The sequence below is a fragment of the Chinchilla lanigera genome, unplaced genomic scaffold (assembly GCF_000276665.1).
Source record: "Chinchilla lanigera isolate Chin_1 unplaced genomic scaffold, ChiLan1.0 scaffold00067, whole genome shotgun sequence".
Classification (NCBI taxonomy): Eukaryota; Metazoa; Chordata; class Mammalia; order Rodentia; family Chinchillidae; genus Chinchilla; species Chinchilla lanigera.
This window is the reverse complement of record NW_004955468.1, coordinates 3,216,324-3,241,287: the sequence shown is the minus strand read 5'-3', so window position 1 is coordinate 3,241,287 and position 24,964 is coordinate 3,216,324. Positions and strand designations below refer to the sequence as shown.

General features: G+C 45.9%; 1 protein-coding gene across 2 annotated transcripts in view; it reads left to right on the top strand.

Annotated features, from left to right (window-relative positions):
* The window catches only part of Pepd (peptidase D), a 129,424-nt gene that overhangs the window by 36,007 nt on the left and 68,453 nt on the right, over positions 1-24,964 (top strand). For both annotated transcript variants that reach the window (XM_013522478.1, XM_013522477.1), the window contains 3 exons: positions 5,514-5,558; positions 18,275-18,350; positions 19,317-19,363. In XM_013522478.1, the coding sequence (XP_013377932.1) occupies positions 5,514-5,558; positions 18,275-18,350; positions 19,317-19,363 (168 nt within the window). The remainder of the gene's footprint in view (positions 1-5,513; positions 5,559-18,274; positions 18,351-19,316; positions 19,364-24,964) is intronic.

Sequence of the window (24,964 nt, the reverse complement as noted above, 5' to 3'; positions counted from 1 at the left end):
CATTTTCTCACCCGGGGACACCTTGTCAATTATGTTCAGCTTATTAAAAGATAGCATTTACCTTTGTAGCTTTTGCCTCTCATTTTTTATTTCATTAATTTGTGCTCTTTTAAATTTCCTTCTAATCCATAGGTTTTAGTAGTTCTTTCTCTGGTTTCTTGAGAAGGAAGAAATAGACATTCTTGAGATGGAAGTTTAGGTTATTGGTTTTTAATGTTCTTTTCTACTGCGTACATGTAGTGCTCTAAATATTCCTCTAAGCTTTGCTTTAGCTGCAATGCATAGGTTCTGAGATTTCTTTTTTTTTTTTTAATTTTCTAGTTTCTCTGTGACTTTTATCTTTCAACTGAGAATACTTGGAAGTCTGTTGCTTAAATTCTAGACAGTTTTGGAATTGTATAGTTTCCTTTCTGTCATAGATTTCTAGTTCAGTTCTACTGTGATCAATAAAAATTCTGTTAACTCTTTGAGATTTATTGAAAATTCTAGTGTATGATCATTATAATAAATGATGTATACTTGAAGAGAGCATATGTTCTGATTGTTGGCTGTAGTGTTCCGTGTATGTCAGTTAAGTCAAGTTGCTTAACTGTACTCATATTTTCTACATCTTTCTCAGTTTCTCTGTTTACATGTTTTACCACTGCAAGAGGAATGTGAAAATCTCCAGCTATTTCTTCTTTCTGTTCTGTCCATTTTTTTTTCTAAATCAGCTTTTTTGAAATAAAAGTTGCATGTAAAATAAAATTCCATCTTTGCACAGTTCAGTAAGTTTTAAAAAATAGTTTTATTGGAACTAATTCACATGCCATACAATTTGCTCATTTAAAGTGTACAATTGAATAGGTTTTGCTTGTTAACAGAGTTGTGGAACCATCATTTCATTTACAATACTTATTTGCAGCCAGTTCCTATTCCTCCATTTCCCTGACTCTAAGCAACCAGTAGTCTATCTTTTATCTGTATGGGTTCACCTGTTCTGACATTTGATAGAATAATTCAGTATGTCGTCTTTCTGCCTGGCTTCTTTTACTTACCATATGTTCAATGTTCATCCATATTGTAGCATGAATTGGTAGTTTCCTAATTTTAATGGTGGAAAAATATTGTTTTATGGATACTTAATATATTCTGTTTATTTATCAGTTGATAAACACTTCATTACCTACAGTTTTGGGCTGGTATAAGTATCTTCTCTATGATTGTTGGTGTAGGAATTTTTGCATAAACATATGCTTTCATTTCCCTAGGAGTGAAATTGTTGGGTCATATGGTAACCGACTTTTTGAGCAACTGCCAAACTACTTTCCAAAGCAGCTACACCAGCTTACATTCCTAACAGCAGTGCATTATGAGTGTGCAATATCTCTACAGACTTGCCAACACTTGCTGTTATCTGTTTGTTGTATTATAGCCACCTAAATGGCTGTGAAATACCTTATTGTATAATTTGCATTTTCTGATGACTAGTGATGTTGAGCATCTTTCGTTTTGCTGTTAGGCCATTCTGTATCTTCTTTGGAGAAAATTCTATTCAGATCCTTTGCACATTTTCTTATTGGCCTCTTTTCATTGTTCTTTGTTCTTTTTTTTTTCATTGTTCAGAATTCTTTATGTATTCTGGTTACAGACCTATATGATTTTAAAAGGTTTTCTCTTGTTGTGTTGGTTATTGATAGGGTCTTTGATATACAAAATGTTTTTAATTTTGATGAAATTCAGTTTTCCACTGTTTTTAGGTGACATACGTGAGAAACTATTGTCTAATCCAAGACCATAATGATTTATACCCATGTTTTCTTTCAAGAGTTTTATAGATTTTTAGTCCTTACATGTAGGTCTTTGATCCAGTTTGAGTTCATTTTTGCATATTGCATTAGACAGGTACCCAATTTCATTCTTTTTCAGGTGGACACACAGGTGTTTCTGCACTTTTTATGGAAATGATCATCTTTCCCATTGGCCTGTCTTGGAACCCTTGGCAGAAGTCAAGGACAAATTTTGTGTAATTCTATTTCCATGAAGTGCCTAAAATAGTCCAGCTTTTGGAGACATAAAATAAGATAGTGATTACCAGGTATGGGGAGTGGGGAGCTCTTGTTTAATAGAGAGAATTTCCATGTGGGATGATGGAAACTTCTGGAGCTGTGTAGTAGTGATGGTTGTGTCACAGTATGACTGCTTAATGCTAGTGAGCTAACCACTTAGAAATGGTTGGAAGGACAAATTTTGTGTTGTATGTGTTTTACCAAAATAAAAAAGGTCTGTACACATATCGGTTTAGTTTTGGAGCCACAATTTTGTTACGTTATCTTTATGTCATTACCATACTATCTTAGTTCATTAGCTTTACAGTGAATTTTTAAATTGAGACATGTCAACCCTTCGGTTTTGTTTTTCTCTTTTAAGATTGTTGTGACTATTCTGAGTGCCTTGAATGTCCATATGAATTTTGGGATCAGCTTGTTAATTCCCATAAAGATGCCATTTGAGAAGTATTGTTGTCAGAAGAATATTAAGTCTTCCACACCATGAATATAGTGATTATTCCATTTGTTTAGGTCTTCTCTAATTTTTAAAATGATGTTTTATAGTTTTCAGTATATGAATCTTACAGTTTTGTTAAATTGACTTTTATTCTTTTTAATGTTATAAATGGAATTGTCATTTCAGATTATTTTGCTAGTGTATAAGAATAGAATCAATTTTTGTATGTTGATCATATATAAATAATTAGCACTAATGTGTGTGTGTGTGTGTGTGTGTGTGTGTGTATCACCCAGGGCTTTTCTGTTTGTTTGCTTTGTTTTTGTATGCTGGATATTGAACCCAAGGCTTTGATAGGGTTCAAATGCTAGGCAAGTGCTCTATGCATCCCCAGCCCTTCTGTTTTCCGTTTACCACTCATATGATCTACAGATAGAGATAGTTGTACTTCTTTTCCAATCTATATGCCTTTTATTTTTATTTTTATTTCTTTTTCTTGCCTGATTGTTCTGATTAGAGCTTCTGGTACAATGTTAACTGGAGGTCCTAAGAGCAGAGCAGACATCCTTGCTTTGTTCCTCATCTTTTTTTTCCTTTCTTACCTTCAGGAAAGCTTTTAGTCTCTCACAATTAAGGTACGATAGCATGTTAGTTGTGTGTTTTTCTAAATGATATTTGTCAGATTGAAGTAGTTCTTTCTTCGAAGTTCATTAGGTGTTTTTAGCATAGAAAGGTGTTGGGTCTTGTCAAAAATATTTTTTTTTTGGTCTACTGATATGATCATGTGGTTTGTCCTATATTCTATTAATATGACATGTTACGTTGGTTGATTTTCATTATGTTGAAGCAATCTTACATTCCTAAAAAATCCCACTTGATCTTTTTAAAAATGTTGCTGGATTTTATTTGCTTGTATTTTGGTATAAATGTTTGTGTCTATATTCACAGGGCGCTTGGTGGGAGATTTTGTGTCTCTATTCATAAGCAATTTCTATAGTTTCTTGTGATTCTTTTCTCTAGTTTTAGGATCAGGGTAATGCTGAGCTCATAGAATGAGTTTTAAAGTATTTCTTCCTTTTCAGTTTTTTAAAGAGGTTTTGAAGAATTGATGTTATCTTTGTTTAAACATTTGGTAGAACACATTAGCAAAGACCTTGGTCTTGGGCTTTTTGTGAGTTTTTTAGTTACTGGCTTAGTCTCTTTACTTTTTATAAGTCTTTTCAGATTTCCTGTTTCTCATGTCAGTTTGATGGTTTATGTCTCTGGAAGTTTCTCCACTTCAAATAGTTTATCCAGTTTGTTGCCATACAGTATTCATCATAACTTATAATCCTTTTTATTTTTGTAAATTTGGTAGATCTGTTATGAAATACACATGTTGTTGGTTGATATATCTTTTTTATGGATTGATCCATGTAGCATCATAAAATGCCCACTGTCTTTAGTAAAATTGTTTGTTTAAAAGTTTGTGTGATGTTAGTTGTTCAAAGGGAGCTATTCCAGCTCCCTCTTGGGTTCTGTGTGTGTAATACGTCTTTTCTCATCATTTCACTTTCATAACATATTGGAAGCCTTGAATCTAAAATGTATCTTTTTAGAACATATCGTTAGGTCATTGTATAAATTCATTCTGTCAGCCAGGTGTGGTGTCATGTCTGTAATCTCAGCACTCAGAAGGCTGAGGCAGGCAGATTGCTATGAGTTTGAGGCCAGCCTGCCTAGGTTACATTGTGAGTTCAAGGCCAGCTTGAGCTGCACATAGTGAGACCTTGTCTCAAAAATTTTTTTTTTAATTCTGCCAATCTTTGGAAAACTTAATCCATTTACATCCAAAGTAATTAGTAATATGGAAGCACTTCTGCCACTTAAAAGTTAGTTTTCTGTAATCATATTTTTGCTCCTCAGTATTTCCCTTACTATTTTCTTTTGTTTTTCTTTTCTTTTCTTTTTTTTCTTGTATTGTGCCATTTTGATTTCCATCTTATTTTTTCTTTCTGTTTTAGTTATTTTCTTAGTAATTACCCTAGGGATTACTATTGACCCCTTACTCTTATAAAAATCTGATTTGTGTTAATATCAACTTAATTTCAATAGTATACAAGAACTTTGTCCCAGTGTATCTCCATTTCCTTCCTTTCCTTTTTTGCTGTTCTGGATACAGGTTGCACCTTTATTCATTTTGTGCTAATCAACCCAGATTTGCAATGGCCACTTTATGCAGTTGTCATTTAAGTCAGATGAGAGAAAAAAGAAGCTAGAAATAAAACATTTATTTATACTGTCTTTATAGTCAGTCGCCTATATGGTTACCTTTCTCAGTGACCTTTTTTTCTTGCTGTGGATTCAAGGCACTCGGTAGTGTGCTTTCATTACAGTCTGAAGGACTCCCTCTTGTGTGTATTCCCGTCTGTGTTCTTTTGACAGTTTGAACAGGCTGTGTCTAAGGTGTGGACCTCTTTGAATTTACCCTACTTGGAGTTCATTGAGCTTTATGGATATGTAGATTAGTATTTTTCAAGTTGGTAAAGTTTTCTGCCATGATTGTTTTTTTTTTCAAATAGCCTTTCTGTTCCTTTTTCTCTCTGTTTCCTCTCTGGTGCTCATGTCTGTAGTCTGTATGTGTATATGCTGATGTACTTGACAGAAGAGGCTTTGCTGTCTGGCCAGTGTAGGGTGGGGATAGTAGTTTACAACCTAGAAGCCCCAACTTGCTGCACTTCGGAGTCCTGGCCCGGGCCACCAGGTTGGCCGTGGTAGGTGAGCAGCAGACTTTCTGCGGGTCAGGAAGTTAAAAAGGTCAGAGAGCAAGCTGGGGCATGGCGGTACATGCATATAACTCCAACACTGCGGGAGGGTGAGGCAGGAAGATCCAAGTTTAAGCCCAGCCTGGGCAACTTAGCAAGATGCTGTCTCAAAAAAAAGATTTTAGATTTCTCTTGGTCATGGTGTGTATGTCTTGAATGAGGTACTTCTTACTAGGAAATAGACCATTGAACTAATGGGCTTGGTTTATTTTCTCTCTGCAGGTTCAGTGTCAACAACACCATTCTTCACCCAGAGATCGTAGAATGGTGAGTGAGATGTGGGCCCCTTAACTGCTCGTTGAGCTCAGCTCCTAGAGGGGGAGTCCGGGCCGTTCCCACTCAGCCACTCAGCGAGCCACTCAGAACACTCAGAAAGCCAGTCCTGGAACCTCCTTCCCCAGCATTATTTTGTTTGAGGCTTTTGTTGGTTTGTTTTTTTCAAAAGGGCCCAAGTCACCTGACTGTTAATTAAATTTCACTTATTATTCCCTGTATTTTCAGTCTTTCAAAAACTCCTACTGTGTATAATCCAGATAGATACAACTCAGATAAACGATAGTAAAAGTATAGAAGTAAACATCACACACAGTCCCATTGCCACAAAGGTAAACACATTTCCTCACCTTGCAGAAGTATCGTGGCAGGTGTGGCTTCCTGTTACACATGTTCTTTTGCTGCCTTCTTTCTTTCCTCGGTAACCCTTACCTATAGTGCAGTGTCCAGCAGCTACGGGCAAGCCTTCTCGGGCAGGGCGTGGCCTCTGCGTGCCCCGGAAGTGGCCCTCCAACTCTGACGTGCCACCAGTTTTCTTCCTAAGCCATTGAATTGCTCTTTATAGCAGCTAAACATCTTTCTTTTCTTTTCTTTTTCTGGTACTCGGGATTGAACCCAGGGCCTTCACAGTTAGCTGCATCCCTACTCATCCCCACCTCTATACCTGTTTCCCCCTTTTTTGGAGACAGGCTCTCACTACGTCACTAAATTGTCTGGGCTGGGCTCAGATTTGTGATCCTCTGGCTTCTGCCTTTGAGAGTACTGGGATTATAGGCATATACCACCATGCTCAACAGAAACATATTATTATTAGGCTATTTGTATCGTGAAGGCAAACACTCTTCACATGAAGGCAAAGCGGGCCTTTGCCACCCCATCACTTCCATGGGAGAAGTGTGGACCTCTCATGTCTGGCCCTGTCTTTATGGAGATCTAACTACCCAACCTCGGGACGTGGGAAGCGCACTGTGACCTGAATGTGAATAGTTGGCTGTTGGACATGCAGGAGTTAGAAGGAGACAGTGGTCCAGGCCAAGGGAGCACTTGTTCAAAGAGACCAGAGGGAGGGCAGTGGCCTTGTGTGGCCAGGTGGAGCCAGGAGAGTGGAACCCAAGGGTCAGAGACTTGGGCAGTGGCCAGGCTTGTCTTAGTGTGGGTTTTGACTTAGTCTTAGGAGACTTTAGAAACGTGAGAATCTTTCAAAGGGTGAATCAGGAGGACACGGTTTGCATTTCCATGGCCTCTGATTAAAGACGCAGGTATAGGAGTAACAGGGCTGTTGCAGGGGTCCAAGTGACCATGGAGGGAGTGGTGTGACAGATCTGAGCGGGAGGGAACACTACAAGCGGGACCCAGCTTGGTGTTGAGGGGACAGTGAGTGTAGGTCTTTGTCCTGAGCAGCTGGGCGGTGCATCACTGAGGCAGGGACTAGGTGCAGGGCAGACGTGAGGGTGAGGCAGATCTTGGACTTACCCGGGGTGCGTGAAGTCTGAGGCAGTTGCCGTGGGAGGCTGAGTAAGAGGGTGAGAGATCTGAGAGCTGTTGACAGGTATATGCCCTGATCCTCCGGAGAGATAGAGGCCAGGAGGCACCCTCACTCTGTCGGTGTCCTGGCCCTGGTCCAGGGGCTGTCATGACGATACACTCCTCGAAGGTGGGGCTGTGTCTTTAAATTAGTGGTCACTTCTTATTTGTATAAAGTAACAAATGCCTGGCCTCTCCATAGCACCCCTCCCCTGAGCAGAAGAAGTCCTGGTGCTCAGAATGGGCCTGGGTGCACTTACATCGCCTCACTGTGACTTCTCCCTGGAGGTCATGGACAGCGCGGTTGCACGCTGCACTGTGTCCCAGAGGGATGAACCATTAGCTCATCACGTTGGAGCAAGCGCGCTTTAACTCCGTGACATTTCCGAGGCTTTGAGGTGGAGCCAGCGTTCATAAGACTGCCTCTTAACTTTATTAAGGCGGGCAGCAGAAAGGACTTATTTGGCATTTGATGGCAGTAGAACGATTTCAGAAATGTCACATTGTCCTTGCTGCCTCAGGGGTATGTTTTAATAGCTTGGGTCCTGGTCTCCACGGTGATGCGGCTGCTGTTGAGGCCTTGCGGGTGGCCCTCCGCTTGAAACTGAGAGAAGGTTCTGTGGCGCACAGCTCCGTCATTTCCCAGAGCAGGTGGCTTTTCCTGATGTCAGATTATCACTAGGTGTTTCATCTTTGGACCCCTGGGTCTCTCTTTCTTTCTCTTTTTTCATACTGGGGATTGAACCTAGGTAGCCTTCATACCATACTAATCTCCAGCCTTTCTTTATTTTTGACTTTGAGACAGAGTCTCACAAAGTTGCTTAAGCTGGGCTCAAACTTGTGCTCCTCCTGCCTCAGCCTGCCAGAGTGTGCACATCACCATACGTGACTGGCCCCTGGGTCAAGAATGCTCTCTCCACCCTCTCCCTTTCTGTGGAGGGAAGATGCCTGGGGAGACTGGCAGCTTGGACACACCCCAAGTTCTAACCCCAGTCTGCATCCCTGGGATGTGTTTTGTTTTTGTGAGCCCCAGCTGTGTCATCTGCAAAATGGAGATGTAGTGATACCTCATGCTGAGGACGTGATAACTCACCCAACTTATGTTTCCTCACCTGCAGAATGCATGGGTGGAGCAAGACCGAATGAGGGCGTGAGTCAAATGCTGGCACATCGTAGTAATATTACCTGTTGAGACTCCCAGTTAACAAAAGGCCAGTGCCAAGTACTGGTCATGCTACCTGATTGAAAGAAATTTTCTTGTTTGGTATAGTAGGTGGGTTCTCTGAGTATTCTCATGCTACAGATGAGGAAACTGAGGCACAGAGAGGGTAGTGACTTGGCAAAAGAAATGATGCCGATTGAGCCCAGGTTGTTGGTTCCAGAATCTTATGTGGCCCCTTTGGCTCAAAGGAGAACCCTTGAGACTGGGGCATGCCCAAGTGTCAGCCACCGGAAGGACAGGGTGCTTGGAGCCCTCAGAATGGATCTTGGGCTGAGGCCATGGTGTAGCCGGGCTGGAGAGCAGGGCGCAAGTGGCTGAGCTTCCTCAGCATCCACACGGACCTCAGTGCCCTGCTAGCCGCTTGGCCAGGAACGTGGGGTTCCTCCCCGAGCCTGTCTGATTAGGAGGCAGCAAGCAGCCTCTCCCAGCACGGTGAGACTCACTTTTTCATTTTTGTTTGGGTGTCATTCATTTCCTTTGTATGACTGTTTTATTGTTTTCTATTCTCTCAAGCAGTGCCTTTTTGATTTCCTGTAAATTCCTCTATAATCATACTCTTCCCCCACAAACATGAGATCATAACTGATCATTGCTTTCCCTGTGCTGTGCATTACAGTTTGAAAGTGTAGGTCAAAAGTTGAAACTTAATAAGAGCAAGCATCTCACTTTCGTAATTTAGGCCGTGGTTTTCCTTTGCTGTTTTGCAGAGGATGAAATTGATCCGAAGGTAGGGTAGGAAATAAAAGGAGATGCCTTCGTACTGTCCAATAGCTCGACAACTTGGGTCCCGGCTGAGTACCTCTGGAAGCGCCACAGAAGCACAGCCATATCAGCAATTGCCTTTGCCTTCTTGGGTTTTAAGTGAGACTGTGTTCAATTGAGTCATACACCAGTTTTAGAGCTGTTAATTACACGGAATGAAAGTGTCCTGCATGAGTTAGGGAGCAGTGGGTAACATGTCTATTTCTGCTTCCCTGCCTTCTGTGTATACAGGAGATGGTAAACGCAAATGGTTTAGGGGCACAAGTGCCCCAGGACCCTACATCCTGGCTAACATGTCCCAAATTAGAAAAGATACGTCAGTGATGACCTAGATTCTTGGCGTGTGTGAGAGAAGTATTCCAGTGGGGTTGCTCATCCTTGTCTCCTAATGAGTAAGCATTTAACGGAAATGCCAAATAGAAATGGGATTCTCAGGGCAGAGAGAGAACTGGAGTTGCTGGGTGCCAGAAGTCAGGAGATGGGCTGTGGGAACTTGAGGATATGGGACAGCTTCTGCCTGTCCCCAGCTAGGTCTCAAGCACAATCAGCTCACGGCTGAGCGTGGCTCTGGTTTCTTTGACAGGACTTATTGATTGAGCCTCCTGAGGATATGTAATTCCAACCAGCCCTTTTCTTTTCTGTCCTCTTACTGTTCTTGGATTTTATCCTTTATATCACGCCGTTCCTGAATGTGGAAGGGATGGTCGGGGGAGGGAGGAGTCCTGTGGTATTGAACTTCTGCCCATAAAACCATTCCCTGCACATTTTTCTCCAGGAGAGGTAGAATTCCTGGCCCTGTCAGTGAATTTCATTCGACACAGTGGCACTTTGATACTTAGAGACTGATTTTGGAAATACTTCATCCTACCTTGCTACTATTTGAATCAGTGGAGCATTCAGACCTCAGTTAATTGATGTCTTAATCCTGGGTCTAATGCCCAGAGGCAGTTTTGTGACCTGTGAATATTTCAGGAGAAAAAAAAATGATCGTACAAATAAATCTCTGCCTAGTACAGTTTTTGTCATTTCTGGTCCATAGTTGGAGACTCTCAGCCCGGGATAGGGCAGCAGCCGTGGCTCCCTCAACCTCCTCCTGCCGGTGTTGCTGCCTTTCTGCTCACACTGCCCCTCCAGGTGGTGTGCTCACAGGCATGGCTATGCGTCACTCTAGCGCATGCCAGGCACCCCCTCTTCTTATCCAGAGAACCCGAGCTGCCTTTGTCCCAGATTCCTATGGGGCACCCTGTGCTGTCCTGTCCTGACCAGAGTTTTCTTTGCTTCCTGGAGAGGTGGCCTTGTCCCTCATGGGAATATCAACCTTGTGGATCATATTTTCAGACCCATCCCACACCCCCTGGGACAGGTGAGGTTGGAACAGAGTAGAATACTGAACATCATTCCCTCAGGGCCAGTGGGCCGGAGAATCCCCTCTTCTTTGCCCTGTTTGCTCAGGATTTGTAGAAGTAGCAATTGGGGAGAGACTGGGCAAACTGGCAATCTTATTATTTTCTGCAGTAACCTTTTTTTTTTTCAAAGCACCCAGGCCTTTTGCAATAATCCACATCCCCGCCTCCCTCCCTTTAGGCAGGGTCTCACTAAGTGACCAAGTTGCTCAGGCTGAGCTCCCATTTACGATCCTTCTGCCTCCGCCTTCAGAGTGCTGGGATTGTAGGCAGCACTGTGCCACTATGCACAGCATCTGCAGTAATCTTGAAAATAATGTTTGGGCTTATGTCTCAGAGATAACTGGGCCAAGTGGGACAGTCCTTCTCTACCTGGCGCCTGTGCAGAGCTGCAGACCCTGAACACCCGACTATGGGTAATTGGTTAAGTTGGCACATGCAGACATCTCTTCAAGCTAAGATTAAGTTGGACCAGGACAAAGCCCAGCCCGGCCAGTTTCATCAGACAACTGCCTTTGTGGAATAATTTGCCTGTGTCTTGTGTGCCATTATACTCATACGTATATATTTATATTTTAATGAGACTAAACAAAAGCCCTCTGTAAATTAGCTAGGGGCCCTATGTGCACTTTCCCCAAACAAATCAGAAAAGAAAGCAGGACTCTGGGCCTCTAGGGCTGAACCTGCACCTTCTCTGCTAGAGAAGGAGTGTAGTGTGGGATCCAGTCTTGGTTCTTCTCTGCCTGGTGACTGCGCTGTCTCCTTATCTACAGCAGGGTGGTGCTTGGGCTGGAGGCAGGGTGGGGAGCCCTCCAGTGTGGGCTCCTGAGGGCTCCAGAGTCCTGGGCTGCCTCTTCCCTGTGCAGGCTGGGGAGGCCTTGGGGCCCCAGGCGGCTGGGCCTGCACCAACTGGACAGGCGGAGCAGCTTTCCGCCCCACCTGGTGGGCTCACCCCAAGGGCCTCATTAGCTCTCCTTGCTGAAAATATGGTATTTTCCAGTGTGGAGCAGTGTCCAAATGTTGTCGATACGCCGTTGTTTCTTTATGCTTCTTTGGACTGATGTGTGCTGGCACAGTGGTAATCCGCTCTCCAGACCCGTGGACTTTTGGAAGAAACTTAAAAGAAATTTTTAGTGTGATCGCTTTCTAAGAATTCCTGCAGACCACCCAGAGTGTGCAGAAAAGGGATTTAGTGTAAGGAGGGGATGGAGAGGTGGCCTTGGGAAGGCTGGAGGCCACTTAGTCAGGAGGAAGGGGCAGGAGCAAGTCCTAGGCAGAGGAAGGAGCTGGGTGAAGGGTGACGGGTGGCCAGCAGAGGCTGGGCCTCAGGAATCACCCTGTGGAGTTTTGCCTTCATCCTGAGGACACCTAGAGGCCACTGAAGGGTTGTCCACAAGAGAACATAGAGATTTGCATTTGCTAGAGACTCCCAGCTGCTGTGGGGCTGGAGGCTGGTACAGCTGGAGCAAGGAGGGTCTCGGGAAAAAGAAGAGGAGGGTCTGTGCGCAGCTGCATGGGTGGAATGGCAGCCTTTGGTCACACCCTGGTGGTGGGGAGCAACAGATGAGGTTTGAAATGAAACCCAAGAGATATTCTCAGAGTGTGGCTGGCAGTGGGGGTAGGGTGAGCCAGGGGAGGCATTTTCAGCAAGAGAACACCTTTCGGTGCTCAGTGGTTGTGGAGTGGCTGGGAAGATAGCAAGAAATGGAGGAAGTAGGGCTGGGATCCCTGGCCTGAGCAGGTGCGTGTGTGTATGTGTGTGTGTTTGAGGGAGGAAGGGAGACAGACAGACCAGTTCAGGAGGAGGGCACCACTTCTCTCATGAGGAAGAGAGGGTATGTCCTGGAGGGAAAGGCCTTGGAAGTGCAGGGCAGGAGGCGCATCCCTGTGTTTATTGTGGAGTAGCAGAGTCCGTCCATGTGCTAAGGAGTGAGCATAGCAAGGGGGAGAGGAGGGAGGATGCGAGCCGAGGCCTGCTGTATGGCTGAGGCAGCACAGAGGCCAGGCGAGGCGGGTGACCAGGCGTTTGCAGCCATCTGCCAACTATTCTTGGAGCAGGCACAGAGCAGGCCAGGGTGGGCTTGAGCTAGGTGGGCATAGGGCCTATGGAGTGTGAAGTGTTGACCAGAGCCATGGCTAGAGGGATGGGCTGGACTTCAACCTAGTAGAAGGGCAGAGAGGAGACAGAGAGTCGGAGACAGGTGCAGCCTGGGCCTGGTCCCACCCATGTCGTCACTCTGGCTGTCACTGTGTTCAGCAGCAGAGAGGCCTACTTCCCATGGAGGGTGGAGGAGGGGAATGTGGCACAGTGATTACTAGTTTATCCTGTGAATGGATTTGGATCTCAAGAGCCTTATGTGCTTCTTTGAGTCCCACCTGAGTCTCTGGACCCTCCCTCTCCAGGAAATAGGAACAAGCATTCTGGTCCCCAGGTAGGCTGGCTGTCAGTGCCCTGTACTGGAATCACAGTCCTCTTCCTCATGATGAACAGCACTCTGTCAGGGCTCAGGGCCTGCCTCCTCCAGAAACGGAGAACGTTCCTTTGGGAAAAGTCTTTCTGGGCTTCTGGGTTTGTTTTGTCTACCTTACCCAGAAGGTTTTATAGTCTTCGGAAGGTGGCAGCAGTCTGCAAGATGCTCATTTTGCAGTGACAAATGGCTGGCTGGCCGAGCTGTGTGGCGTCATGGAGACTGTGTGAGTCAGTGGCTGCTTCCGTCAAGTCCCCAAGGGCTGGCTGTCTCTGATGGAGGCGGGGAAGCAACCCAAGTCAACGCCTCACAGAGCCTGTTGCCTTCCCTGCTGTCCTTGCTGCCTTGGGCTCTCTGTGCTGGGCAGCCTCCACTGAGGCCGCTCGTGGGCTCTCTGGTCGGCTAAGGACAACGCACAAGGGATGGATGGGGGATGTCCTGTAGACTCCAGCTTTGCTGATCTTGAGGTGCTTGAGTGTCCCATTTGTGAGAGGGAAAGATGGTCACAGAGGCGCTTGGTAAAGATAGGTCACCTTTACCAAAGGAGTGGAGCTGGCCACTGGGGGAGCACTAAGAACGTGTGGCCCATTTGCCAGGTCTCAGTGTTACAGGCCTCCTCACCAGGATCACCCCCAGAAGTGCTTGGGTCCCTCTTCTCATCCCTGCCTATAGCATCTGGACTCTTCCCCCGTGGCAGCGCTCCCCCTACTTGGAAACTGTGGCTTTTCTTGCAGGCTTCCTCTGTCCCCTGAGTCTCACTCAGCTCTGTGAGGAAACGACAGTCCTTCCTTACCAGTGCCAGGAACATCAAGTTGACACTTCCTTAATAACGAGGTGGAATGAATGAATGGATATTTGCCATGAGGGCAGCACCTCATTAAAATTTTAAGTGTTAGCAAAGCAATATGCACGCTGCGTGGAAAATTCCACTACTACAAAATCAGTATAAGGAAGAAAGATTCAAAGCAAACCACCGACCCTGCCCACACTTCTGTGCCCCCACCCTGCTTTTAAGGGTACGCTCATTTCTTGTTTCTTTGGTTCCCTTTCCCATGTCGTCATGCCTGTGATCCTCCTTCCTATCTTGCTTCATGGACTCTGCACACCTTGCTTTCCCACTAGGTAGTCTGAGGCTATGGAGGGTTCCTGCCCTTGCCACATACCCTGCCTTCATTTCAAAGCCTTTGTCACTATTTCCTTGTCAGGACTCTTAACATTTGCACTGTGTTAATGTGGTCAGTAAATCTTAACTTTTTTGGGGGAGGTGCTAACTTTAAAGTTGAAAAAGCCCTAAAGTGGGTTTCAGTGGTTACCAGGATGGCAGCTCCTTCTCTTTGAGCCTGAGGTCGCCATCCCAGGGCCTCGAGAAGAGGCCGCTTGGAGCATCAAGAGTACATCGACTTTTTTTGTCTTTGTTAAATGTTTATTTTAAGACTTTTTATTAGTGTATATTTGCAGTACACTTGCATATACTCATCATGAGGAGTTGGTATATGTACATAACACATCACAGCTCTGTTTTACTTCTCCATCTTTTCTTATATAATCATCAGTTGTAGAGAAACCACGGTCTCTTTTTGTTTGTTTCCTGTTTGGAATGTGGTTTTCCTTTTTCTTTTTTAAATTAAAAAACCCTTTTATTATATAACAAGAGCAACATATGTGCACTGCTGAAAGTTAGAAAATATAACCTGAGCCTGGGAAAGGTGCCTGGGAGGAAAAGATGGAGAACGGATGGTAAACAGGTGCAGGGATATAGTTGGATGGGAGGAATCACTTCTAATGTTCCCTAGCACAGTGGGATAACTATGGTAGACAACAGTTGTATATTTCAAAAATGGCTAATAAGATTTTAAATATTCCCAACATAAAGAAATTACATGTCTGAGGTCACCTGATCTGACCATTACACATTGTACACATGTTTTGAAATGCCACATTATACCCCATAAACACATATAATTACTATGTGTTGATTATAAATATATTGAAAAGAAAGTTAGAAAAATATTTGTAAGCAGGAATTTCTCCAGTTGTGCTTGACAGATCCAGCGGTTCTTGTATCTTACCTGGTTGTTAAGATTATTTTACCCATGATGCCAACTTATTGAAAAGGCTGGGCTGGTTGTGCTGCAAAATGTTCTACCTTCTGGATTTGTGTAGTAGTTCCCTTTGTGGTGATGTTTAGCTTGTTCCTCCATCCTCACATTTTTTACAAACTGAAAATTAGATCTAAAGTCTTACAAGCTTTAAAATATTTGGTAGAATATATCCTAGGTCATGTGTATTTCTTTTTTTTTTTTTTGGTTTTTCTCCGGCACCGGGAACCGAACTCACGACCTTGCACTTGCCAGGCAGGTGCTTTTGCCGCTGAGCTAAGTCCCCAGCCCCAGGTCATGTGTATTTCTTATTACACTTTGTAAACACATAAACAATATGTAGTTGACCTAATCAATGACACTAGATTGACTGCTGGGTTACATTCTCCTCTTTGAACTGGAAAATAACCTGCATGATGTTATTTTGGTACCAGATGAAATCAGTGTGACTTCTATCCATGGTTTATGTCTTTCTTGAAATATTTGCCTTTCTTTTCTCTTGTTGAAAAAAGAAATATTTACCTTCATCATATCTCTAAGAGTTTTAAGCATTCTATTGATTTATGTGTGGAGATGAACCATTCCATTCTTCCTGTGGATGTTCTCAGAACCACAGACTTTGAGGTCTAATTTCTACTAAATGCTTCCTAGACTTGCTATCCAGTGTATCCTGGGCTTTCTTTTAATGACACTTTGGGGTCAGCTCCACCTTCTAAAAATATCCCATTGCATCATTTTATTCTCTGTATTGGTTTGTTCTCTCTGTCTCTTTCTTTTTTTCCTTTTCTCATATATTTTTCCCATTTCTGAGTCTTTGAATGTCTGAAAAGGACTCTTTTCCTTTTCTATTTGTTTAGTAGTTTGGGAATAGAGACCTATGTTTCTATGGAATGCAAGTAAGAGGAAGTCAGTGATGCAATTTGGCTAAGCCTCAGTTTTCCCCTGAGAGGTGGGGATGGTGATACCTGTGCCAGCCTGGGCTCCCCAGATGGCTGTCTCCAAGCAGGTTGGCAGGAAGTGTCTGAGTGAGTGCTCTTGGGCTCACAGTGTGTGGGTGGAGTGCAGGCACAGGCTTGGGTGGCAAAGCAGTCACAGGATGCCGCAGTTGATCCTGAACGAGCCTTAGAGCTGGAGTGATACAGCAGAGAGGCCCCAAGTTGACTCAAGGGTACGGGGTCTTTTTTCCTTTCTTCAAATCGAGGAGACTCCTGACAAGACTGGCTGGCTGCTGGCACTCCCAGCAGGTGGGGACGAGCTCTTTGATCTTGTAGAAATAGAGTCCCAGCAATGCAGCCAGTGCCTGAGCCACTCAGAGGACCTACCAGAGTAGGACCCCAGGAAGTGGCAATTTAAAAGAGGGAGGCTGTGTTTGTTTCCTGAGAGTTGTTTAGCTTTATGGGCCTGTTATAAATATTTCAAAATACAGTCAGCTCTCCAAATCCATGGAATCTGTATCCATAGATTGAACCAGCCATGGTGGGGGGAAAAGAAGAAGACCATAGAAAGTTTCAAAAACCAGAAAGAAAGGCTTAAACTTGTCATGCACTGAGCACACACCAAACCCGTGTGCATGCAGTGTGGTGTAGCACACCCTGCTGCAGCCTCTGTATTGCACAGAGCTCCAGCTGTCTCCAGCAGTGCTTGAGCACTGCCCACCTCCCACGTTGTTCATGGACTTGGTATTTAGGCCCATGATGGCTGTGTCTGTGCTGAATATGCACAGCCTCTTTTCTTCTCATTATCCCCTGAATAACGCAATGGAATAACTATTTATATCATATATACATTGTATTAGGTATTATAAGTAACCTAGAGATGGTTTCAAGAATGCAGATGCTTTGCCATTTTATATAAGGGACTTGAGCAGCTGTAGATTTTGGTATCCACAAGGGTCCTACAACCCAAACCCCTCAGATACCCCAGGGCCTTTGCACTGAGTTATATCTCCACCCCCTTTTCTTTATATTGAGACAGGGTCTCATTAAGTCACTGAGTTGTCCAGGTTGGACTCAAACTTGCACTCTTCCTGCCTCAGCCTTCTGGAGTGCTGGGACTGCAAACGAGTGCCACTGTGTCTGTCTAATGATGCCAGAGGATCTTGGGATGAGAATCAAGCCAGCCTACCAGAGGATGCCAGAGGATCCATCTGGCTTCATGGTGGGCGTGTGGATGAGGCGGTGCCTCCTGGCTTTGCACTTTACTTTGCTACCCTTGTTGTTTTAGAAGGGCAGCTCCTATTTCTCACAGCAGCTCTCTGGGGCAAACACCATGACTTATTTCCACGTTACAGATGAATAAACTGAGGCACAGAGTAATGTTCTCAGCCCACAACTGGGAAGGGGTGGAGTTGGGGTTGGAGCTCAAGCTGTATCCCTGGGCCAATGCCGTCAGTGACTTACGTGTTCATGGACCTGATTAGTTATTTGAAATGAGTGGCAGTATAAGCAGGTGTTTATGAGTTTTACCTGGAGATGAGACTGAGTGCAGGGACCAGAAACCTAAGCAGGGTTGAGCATGCTACCACGAATTTGTTACGGGGCTCCCAGGCACCTCGCGAGGCCAGGTTCAGGAGGCACAGCTGAGTCCCCTGGTTTTGCCTCTTCTGCCCAGCACACACCCACTCTGTCCTTCATCACTGCCGCGTGCCCTTCCTGTCTATCCTCATCTCTGGCTTCTGTCTGAATACCAGCTATTTCCACATCTGTACCTGCACACACAGGCTCCGTCCACTCTGCTGCTAGCCACAGCCCTCCTGACCCTGTTGCAGGCAGGGGCCTGAAGCACATGGCATCCCTGGGTTGCCCAAGAGTCTGGGAGGGAGCTGAGAGAGAGAGTTCTCCAAAGCCAACTGGACAGAGCCCTGGGAGGCAGCATCCTTAAGATTAAGGCCCAACTCCCTTGCCATGTAGATTTTATCCCCCCGCTATGGATGAGGAACTGAGGCTCAGGGAGCAGGGTGTGTCTAGCTGTGGAGGCTGGGCCTCTTCTACCACCCACTGTGGCTTTCAGCTCTTGTCACTGGAAGCAGCCTACTTGGCTTTAGCTGGTGATGGGGCAGAACAGACACACAGCTCAGGGCAGCACATCACTCCTGGGGCTTGGGGTCTCCTCAGGCCCTTGGTGCTGCAGGCGAGCCTGGCATCCAGACCATCAGGGTGTGCTGGGTCTCCTTGGAGGGGTCCAACCCCCGCTAGGGGTCACTAACTTGCCCCTTCGTTTTTCTCTCCTGAAGCCGAGTGTTCAAGACAGACATGGAGCTGGAGGTTTTGCGCTACACCAATCGTATCTCCAGTGAGGCCCACAGGGAGGTGAGTTGTCGCTGGCGGTGGCTGGGCAGGCAGCATTGCTGCATGTGGGGCACGAGAATGGCATGGGAATGAGTGGGCAAGGCTGGAGCACGTGAGAGGGAGGGCCATGTGAGAGGCAGAAGTTGCACACATGACAGCTTTTTCCTAATGGGCACAGGGCAGGGACAGGAGAGGCTTGGCCCTTGCTGTTCACTTTAAGGCACCTCACCTTCATGAGAGTAGCAGACACTAATCCTCAAGGACTTTGCCTTCCAAGGGTCCCTAGTTCCAGGAGTGTAGGGCTCTCCTTTCTGATATCTTGGCAGTTTCTAGCTCCTTTTAAAGCACGCTTTGTCCTTAATTAATCCCAGCACACTTATTACCACCATCGGTTTTCTGAATACATCTTCTCATGAGTTTTTCTAAATCACTCACTTTACAGAGGAATGAAGCCAAATAAGGAAGTTTACTTTTTAATGCCAGTGTGGTGCCTGAGATAGCTCAGTTCCTGGGATAGCCCAATGCCTGTTCTGGAACCTTCAGGGCTTTGTATTAGGAAATAGACAAAGGTGACTGATGGCTGTGTAATTTCTTCTATGAGTTAATTTTCTGTTGAATAAAAGTCAGGCAAAGGAAACCTTTAGAAATAGTCGTGACCACTTTCTTAGCATTGGGTGTTTACCAGACACATCTTGGTCAAATCTTCGCAGTGCCCACCCAGCCTGCCTGCTGCCTTTAAGCTGTAGCTCAGAGCTTGGCGTTTATCGGCTTCCAAATGGAAGTGCTCCATAGTGGTTTAAATAAACTGTAGATTCTGGAGCATTTAAAAGCTCCAATTTGTCACATTTCTGTACCACAGTGTGCACATATCATTCCCCCTTTTTTCTTTAAGAAGTGCTTCGTTTGCTGAAGTTCTATACATTATTTATAAGGCTGTGTTACTTATCTGCTTAATACAAATGTCTTTGCTTAATATCCGTCCTCCAGGTAATGAAGGCTATAAAAGTGGGAATGAAAGAATATGAGATGGAAAGGTAAGCTGTGTCTCTCTGGGTAAAGATTAAAATGTAAAAAACAGTGATTTATGTTCCCTGAGCAAGTAACAGAAGAGACTCCACAGTGCTGCACACAGATTGAATAGGGATTAGGGGCCAGCTTTGGGGTCCTGGGCAGAGATTATTTTTCTTCTGCCTGTGGCCACCTCCCTGGCTCTTGGCAGAGTGTTTGATGGTAATGGTCATTGATTGCTTTTCTGGGTGGTTTAGCACCCCATCATTCCAGTTTTGGACTTTGTTTCTGCAATTTGCAAGAAACTTTACCAAATAGCTGCTATTGTGAGTCTGAAAGCCACTAGTAAAACAGCTTGCCATTTTTATGTGTAAACACCACCATTATGTCTGCGGTGCTTGAAGGACTGGGTGGAAGGGGGTGTTAAGTGGATCGTAAAGAGCTCTGAAGAAATCCATTGGCCTTTGGCTCTAATTAGGCCTACAGCGAACCAGTGCACCCAGGGGTGCTGCTGCCTGAGGCTGGCCTTCCCTGGTGGGAGTGGCTGCCAGCTCAGCCTGCTCCAGGACCCAGGGGTCATCAGACTTCCACCCGCAGTGCCCCATTCCCCTATTTCTTGGATCTCGCCACTGACCACACCACCCAGAAGCTCTAGGGAGTGGACCCTGAAGAGCTGCTACTCCACCTCCTTGTGTCTGGCTTTGTAAGAGTTTGATTGCTGCCACCTCCCCACCTTGCAGGGTTCAAGTGTACCCCAGGTGCTCTCAGGGCCTGATCCATGCACAGCTGGCTCTGGGGGATGCTGGTTCTGTGTGCCCCGCTGTTACGGTACTGATGTGGTTTATCCCCAGTAGCTCACATGTTGGAAGCTTGGACCTCAGGGTAATGATGTGAGAGGTGGTGGGATCTTTAGTGAGGGCCTAGTCTTTGGGTCTTTGGGGGTCTTGCTGTGAGGATTAAGGTTGATCCTGTGGGGCCCTGAGGTAGTTTTTGTGATAAAAGCAGTGAGCCTGGCCGTATGCAGCTCTGCGGGATTCTCTCTGGAGCTGTGATCTCTTGTTCTCCTACATGACGCTGTCTACTGTTAGGCCCTCTCCAGAGACCAAACCAATGGGCTGCCTGACCTTGAATTTTCAGCCTCCAAAACTGAGCTAGACAAACTTTATAAAGTAGACTACTGCGGGTATTTTGTTACAGTAACAAAGAACAGACTCATATATTCTCCTGACCCTTCTGGCCTGCCTGCTGCATCAGTATGGGGATCAGGCCCAAAATATATGTGGGGTCATCAGCGTGTACACCAGCATCCATATGGCTGTGGCTTGGAGATGAGAGTCTTTTTTGAGTCTTCCCTGAAAGGAATTCTGATCATTGAGCCTCTGTATTTCTCCCTTCTTTCCCTGGCAGTACAAGGTTAAAATGGCCTTGCCCTGCTACTGTGGCATCTGGAGGGTCCATGTAACAAGTGTCCCTCAGAATTCCAGCTGTATCAGGCTGGGGAGGATGGGGAAAGGCCTGCAGAGCTGCCCAGCTTTTGCCCCTGTGAGGGCTACTGCAGTGTTGTCTGTGGGGTCTGGAACTCCCAGGGTCTCAGCCTCCTTGAGGAGATGGGAAGAGTATTGTGGGGTCACCGCAGGGGCTCAGATTGGCACCACCCCTGAAAGCTGTTCCCAGCTGAGGTGACTCAGTGACCCACAGCTGATGCCTCAAATAAAAATAACAAGAGATTGAAACAAGAATAGCTTGTCGCAGTGTGGAGCTCTGGCCTCTGCTGCATGCTGGCAGCCTCATGCCCTGAGCTGCAGGGGGCCCAGCTTTGAGTGGCTCCTGGAAGGGCCCTGAGCTGCCTCCTGCCATAGTGTCCCTGAGCCCAACCTCACTGCAGCCTGTGGACAGGGCCATGTGGGCTGTGGGTCGGGGGCCTTTCCAACCCCCACCCCATACCCTGCCCAGGAAATGGAGGAGGTCTTTTTTTTTTCTTTTACTGGGAAATTTCAAAATTAGAATAGTATCAGGGGTTTTTTGTTTTTTTTGTTTTTTTTTTTTTTTTAGTTTTGCTTTGCTGGAATTTTTTTTTTTGTTTGTTTGTTTGTTTGTGATGTTGGAAAGGAATTTTATTGATCAGGCTTCTTGGTTACAGACAAGTCCACTTAGACTTGCATTTTATTCGTTTTTTGTGGTGCTGGGGAGTGAACCCAGGGCCTTGTGCATGCAAGGCAAGAACTCTATCACTGAGCCACATCCTCAGCCCTGCTGGAATGTTTTAAAACTGGATCTCAGATATCATTATGTCATTTCACTTGTAAATACTTCAGCAGGTATCTCAATTGATGAGAGCATTTTCCCCTTTATATAACACCCTGCCATTATCACATCTAACCAAATTAACAATACAGCTGAGATTCAGTCAAGCATGGATTGGAAATATTTGTAAAAAAAAAAATTACAACTGTCTGAACATGTACAGACTTTTTTTCATGTCATCACTGTCTAAATCATGTGGTAGAATAGCTGTTTACTTTGTACTAGGGATTAGAAGCAACTTCAGGATGATTTGAAGTATGTGGGAGGCTGCAGATAGTTTATAGGCAAATAATGAGCCATTTTATACAAGGGAGTTCAGGATTTTTTGTTGTTGTTGTCTTTTTTTGAGACAGGGTCTCCCTCTGCAGTTCAGGCTGGCCTTGAGCTCACTTTGTAGCCCATGCTGGTCTCAAACTCGCAAGGATCCTCCTGCCTCAGCCTCCCGAGTGCTGGGATTACAGGCATGCACCACCACACCCGGCAGTTCAGCAGGATTTTGGTCTCTGCAGGAGGTCCTGAAATTAACCCCCTTTTGACACAGAAGGATGACTATAATCCCTATTACCAATATTTAGTCTATATTGGCCAAAAACTATCCTTTTGGAGTAGATATGTTCAAGCTGGGACTCAAACAAAAGCTACATGTTGCGGATGGCTGCTGTTCGAGCGGGAGTCCTTGGCGCACTGAACTCTGGGGAGAGCTTACCTTCGTCTTCCCATGGCTCCTTTCCCTGCGTCCCCATGAGGCTGCCTTTTCTGTGGACCAGGTGGCCTGAAGCTGGAGAATAGCCAGGAGAGCACCCTGGGAGGCCTGAAAGTGTGAGCGGCTGTCCCAGGCTGCTGGGTGGGCGGGTTCAGTGTGATGGGTTGGCTGTGTTCATGCTTATGCCCCTGCTGTATGCCGTGCCCGTCTGGAGGGGAAGCAGTGCCTGTCTGTGGGCCTCAGCCAGCTGGGAGCCATCAGATCCCTGGGTCCCTAGGAGGGGAGAGCTTAGACAGAGGTGGGGTGAGGGGGCAGGACGAGAATGGGTTCTGCCCCAGGGAAAATAGAGGCAGAGATGCAAGACCTAGAGATGGAGGAGCCTGTTCCTAAGGGACGGGTGAGGCAGAGTGTCACCTCCAAAGGTGGTGGGGAGATGGTTGTTCATGAATGTCACCATGCCTTGGGGTGGCCCTGGCTAGATTGAGGAGGGCACACCTCCACTCGGCCTAGGAAGCCATGTACAGCCTGAGGCAGGCTGACTACCTTGACCCCCATCATTCTGGACACATCTCTCTGCGTGTCACTGCTGCGTCACTCTGTGGTGTCCTTTGCATCTGTGTCCACAGGGGCCCGGAATCTTCCTCGCAGGAGCCACACCTCATCCATCTGCCCAGTGACTAACCCACAGCTGGTGGGTTCCATGAATGGATGGAAGGGAGGAGAAAAGGGCTTAAACTGTTTTTCTGCCATCCTCTATGTCCCTGGGGACTTCAGAATTGTTCTCTGAACTGGTTGGGAATAAAAGTCTTCTAAAGCATGTGATGGTTACCCAGAGAGCGTGGCCCTTTACCACGGGCTGGCCTGCTGCCCGGGAAGGTCAGGGTGGCCAGACTGCTGTGCAGACTGTGGACTCACAGGTAAAAGGAAGCAAGCTGTGCTTTTGTGTGCATTGGTGGGGCACGCTGTACGCATGGCGGTTGTCCCCAAGACCTGCTGGACCTTCTCTGGGGTATGACCAGCTCCAGCCCCACTGAGGGGCCGGACAAGAGGGGTCAGGAGTCTTGCAAGTCACAGCAGGGCACAGGGACACCACCAAGACCCTGTGCTCAGATTCAGAGATGCTGGCCAGGAGACCCCATTCTAAATCTAGCTTTTTATTATTCTTATTAATTATCAGAGATTTGTTCTATAATCTTGAGAGCATGTTGAAAAAAAAAAGTAAGCTAGCTGATGACATTTATGAAGTCACCCCCTGCTCCGTGCTGTGCCTGTGAGCGAGGTTTAAGAGGAAATGAAAACCATTTTCTGAAATGGAGGTGTAGTAAATTGTGTTAAACCAATAAGACATTAATGTTTGGGCAAATCAGACTCTAACAGCATCTGACTGCAGGCCCAATCAGGCAGTTCGTTTTACCGCTTCACATTATTTAATGTTAGTGGCGTAACCAGCTTGTAGCTGGCTGGCATGGGGCTGGCAGCTGAATCAATTACCTGCAAACACTAATTTAGAGCATGCTCAATTGGCTGTGTAAGCAGGTCCTGGTTCACGTTTGCCACAAGGAGATTAATAACTTGATGTGTTTGACAGCCTGCGACCTTAATTGAAATTACGCTGTCTCTCTATCCAAGCGGTGAATGGGACACTTTGGGCCCTCCTGTGATGGCTTGAGCTGTGGGGTGGGGAGTCATGTAAGTCATTTAAAAGACTGAGGGTCTGTGAGGTGTCATAGGGTCAGCGTGGCCTCGTCCTCCTCCCCTGGCAAACGTTTGACCCTGTCTCAGTCCTGAGACAAGGCCTGGGTTTTTTCCAGACTGTCACAGCAACAGCCCATAATAGTAGCTTCCTGTTTCCTTTCAGTCCTTTGTTAATGGAGAACTTTTCCAGCTGTGCAGCTTTTTTTTATTATTATTAAAGGTTTTACTGCTTTTTCCTGCCCTTTGGGCAGATGGAGTGAGTCACAATTCTGTGTGTTCAGTGTCCCTGTTGTGTCTAGGTGGGGGTGGGGTGGAGACGTGCGCCTACACTATACATACTATACCATACAACACACATTGTACACACACCATATACCCACCACACATACACGCACTGTACCCCACACACCACACACACATACATACACCACATACACTTATCATACATACACACGCCATATTCCCATGGCAAGTGCACATGGCATACACACACCACCCCTGCACATACCACATACCTGCCACACATGCACTGCACACATCACATTCCCCGCACACACCACACACACATGCACCATACCCCTGTACATTCTACACACCGCACACTTCCCACACCACACACACTTTCCTATGCATACCACACCCCTGTATATACCACACATATTCACAGACACCATGTACCACATGCTTACTATACCACCACATGTACAGCACACACCACATACACCACACACATGCTATACCCTCATACCTGTGTATACACCCACACCACACACCCTGAAAAGCCAGCCCCCAACCGCACACGTGGACTTTCCATCCAAGCCAAGAGGCACTGCTTAGTTGGCTGATCTGGTTTACCCAGAGCAGGCTGCAAACCCCTTGCCGTGTTCTTCTCTGTTTTTATGAAAGGTCTAGGACCAGTTCCTGT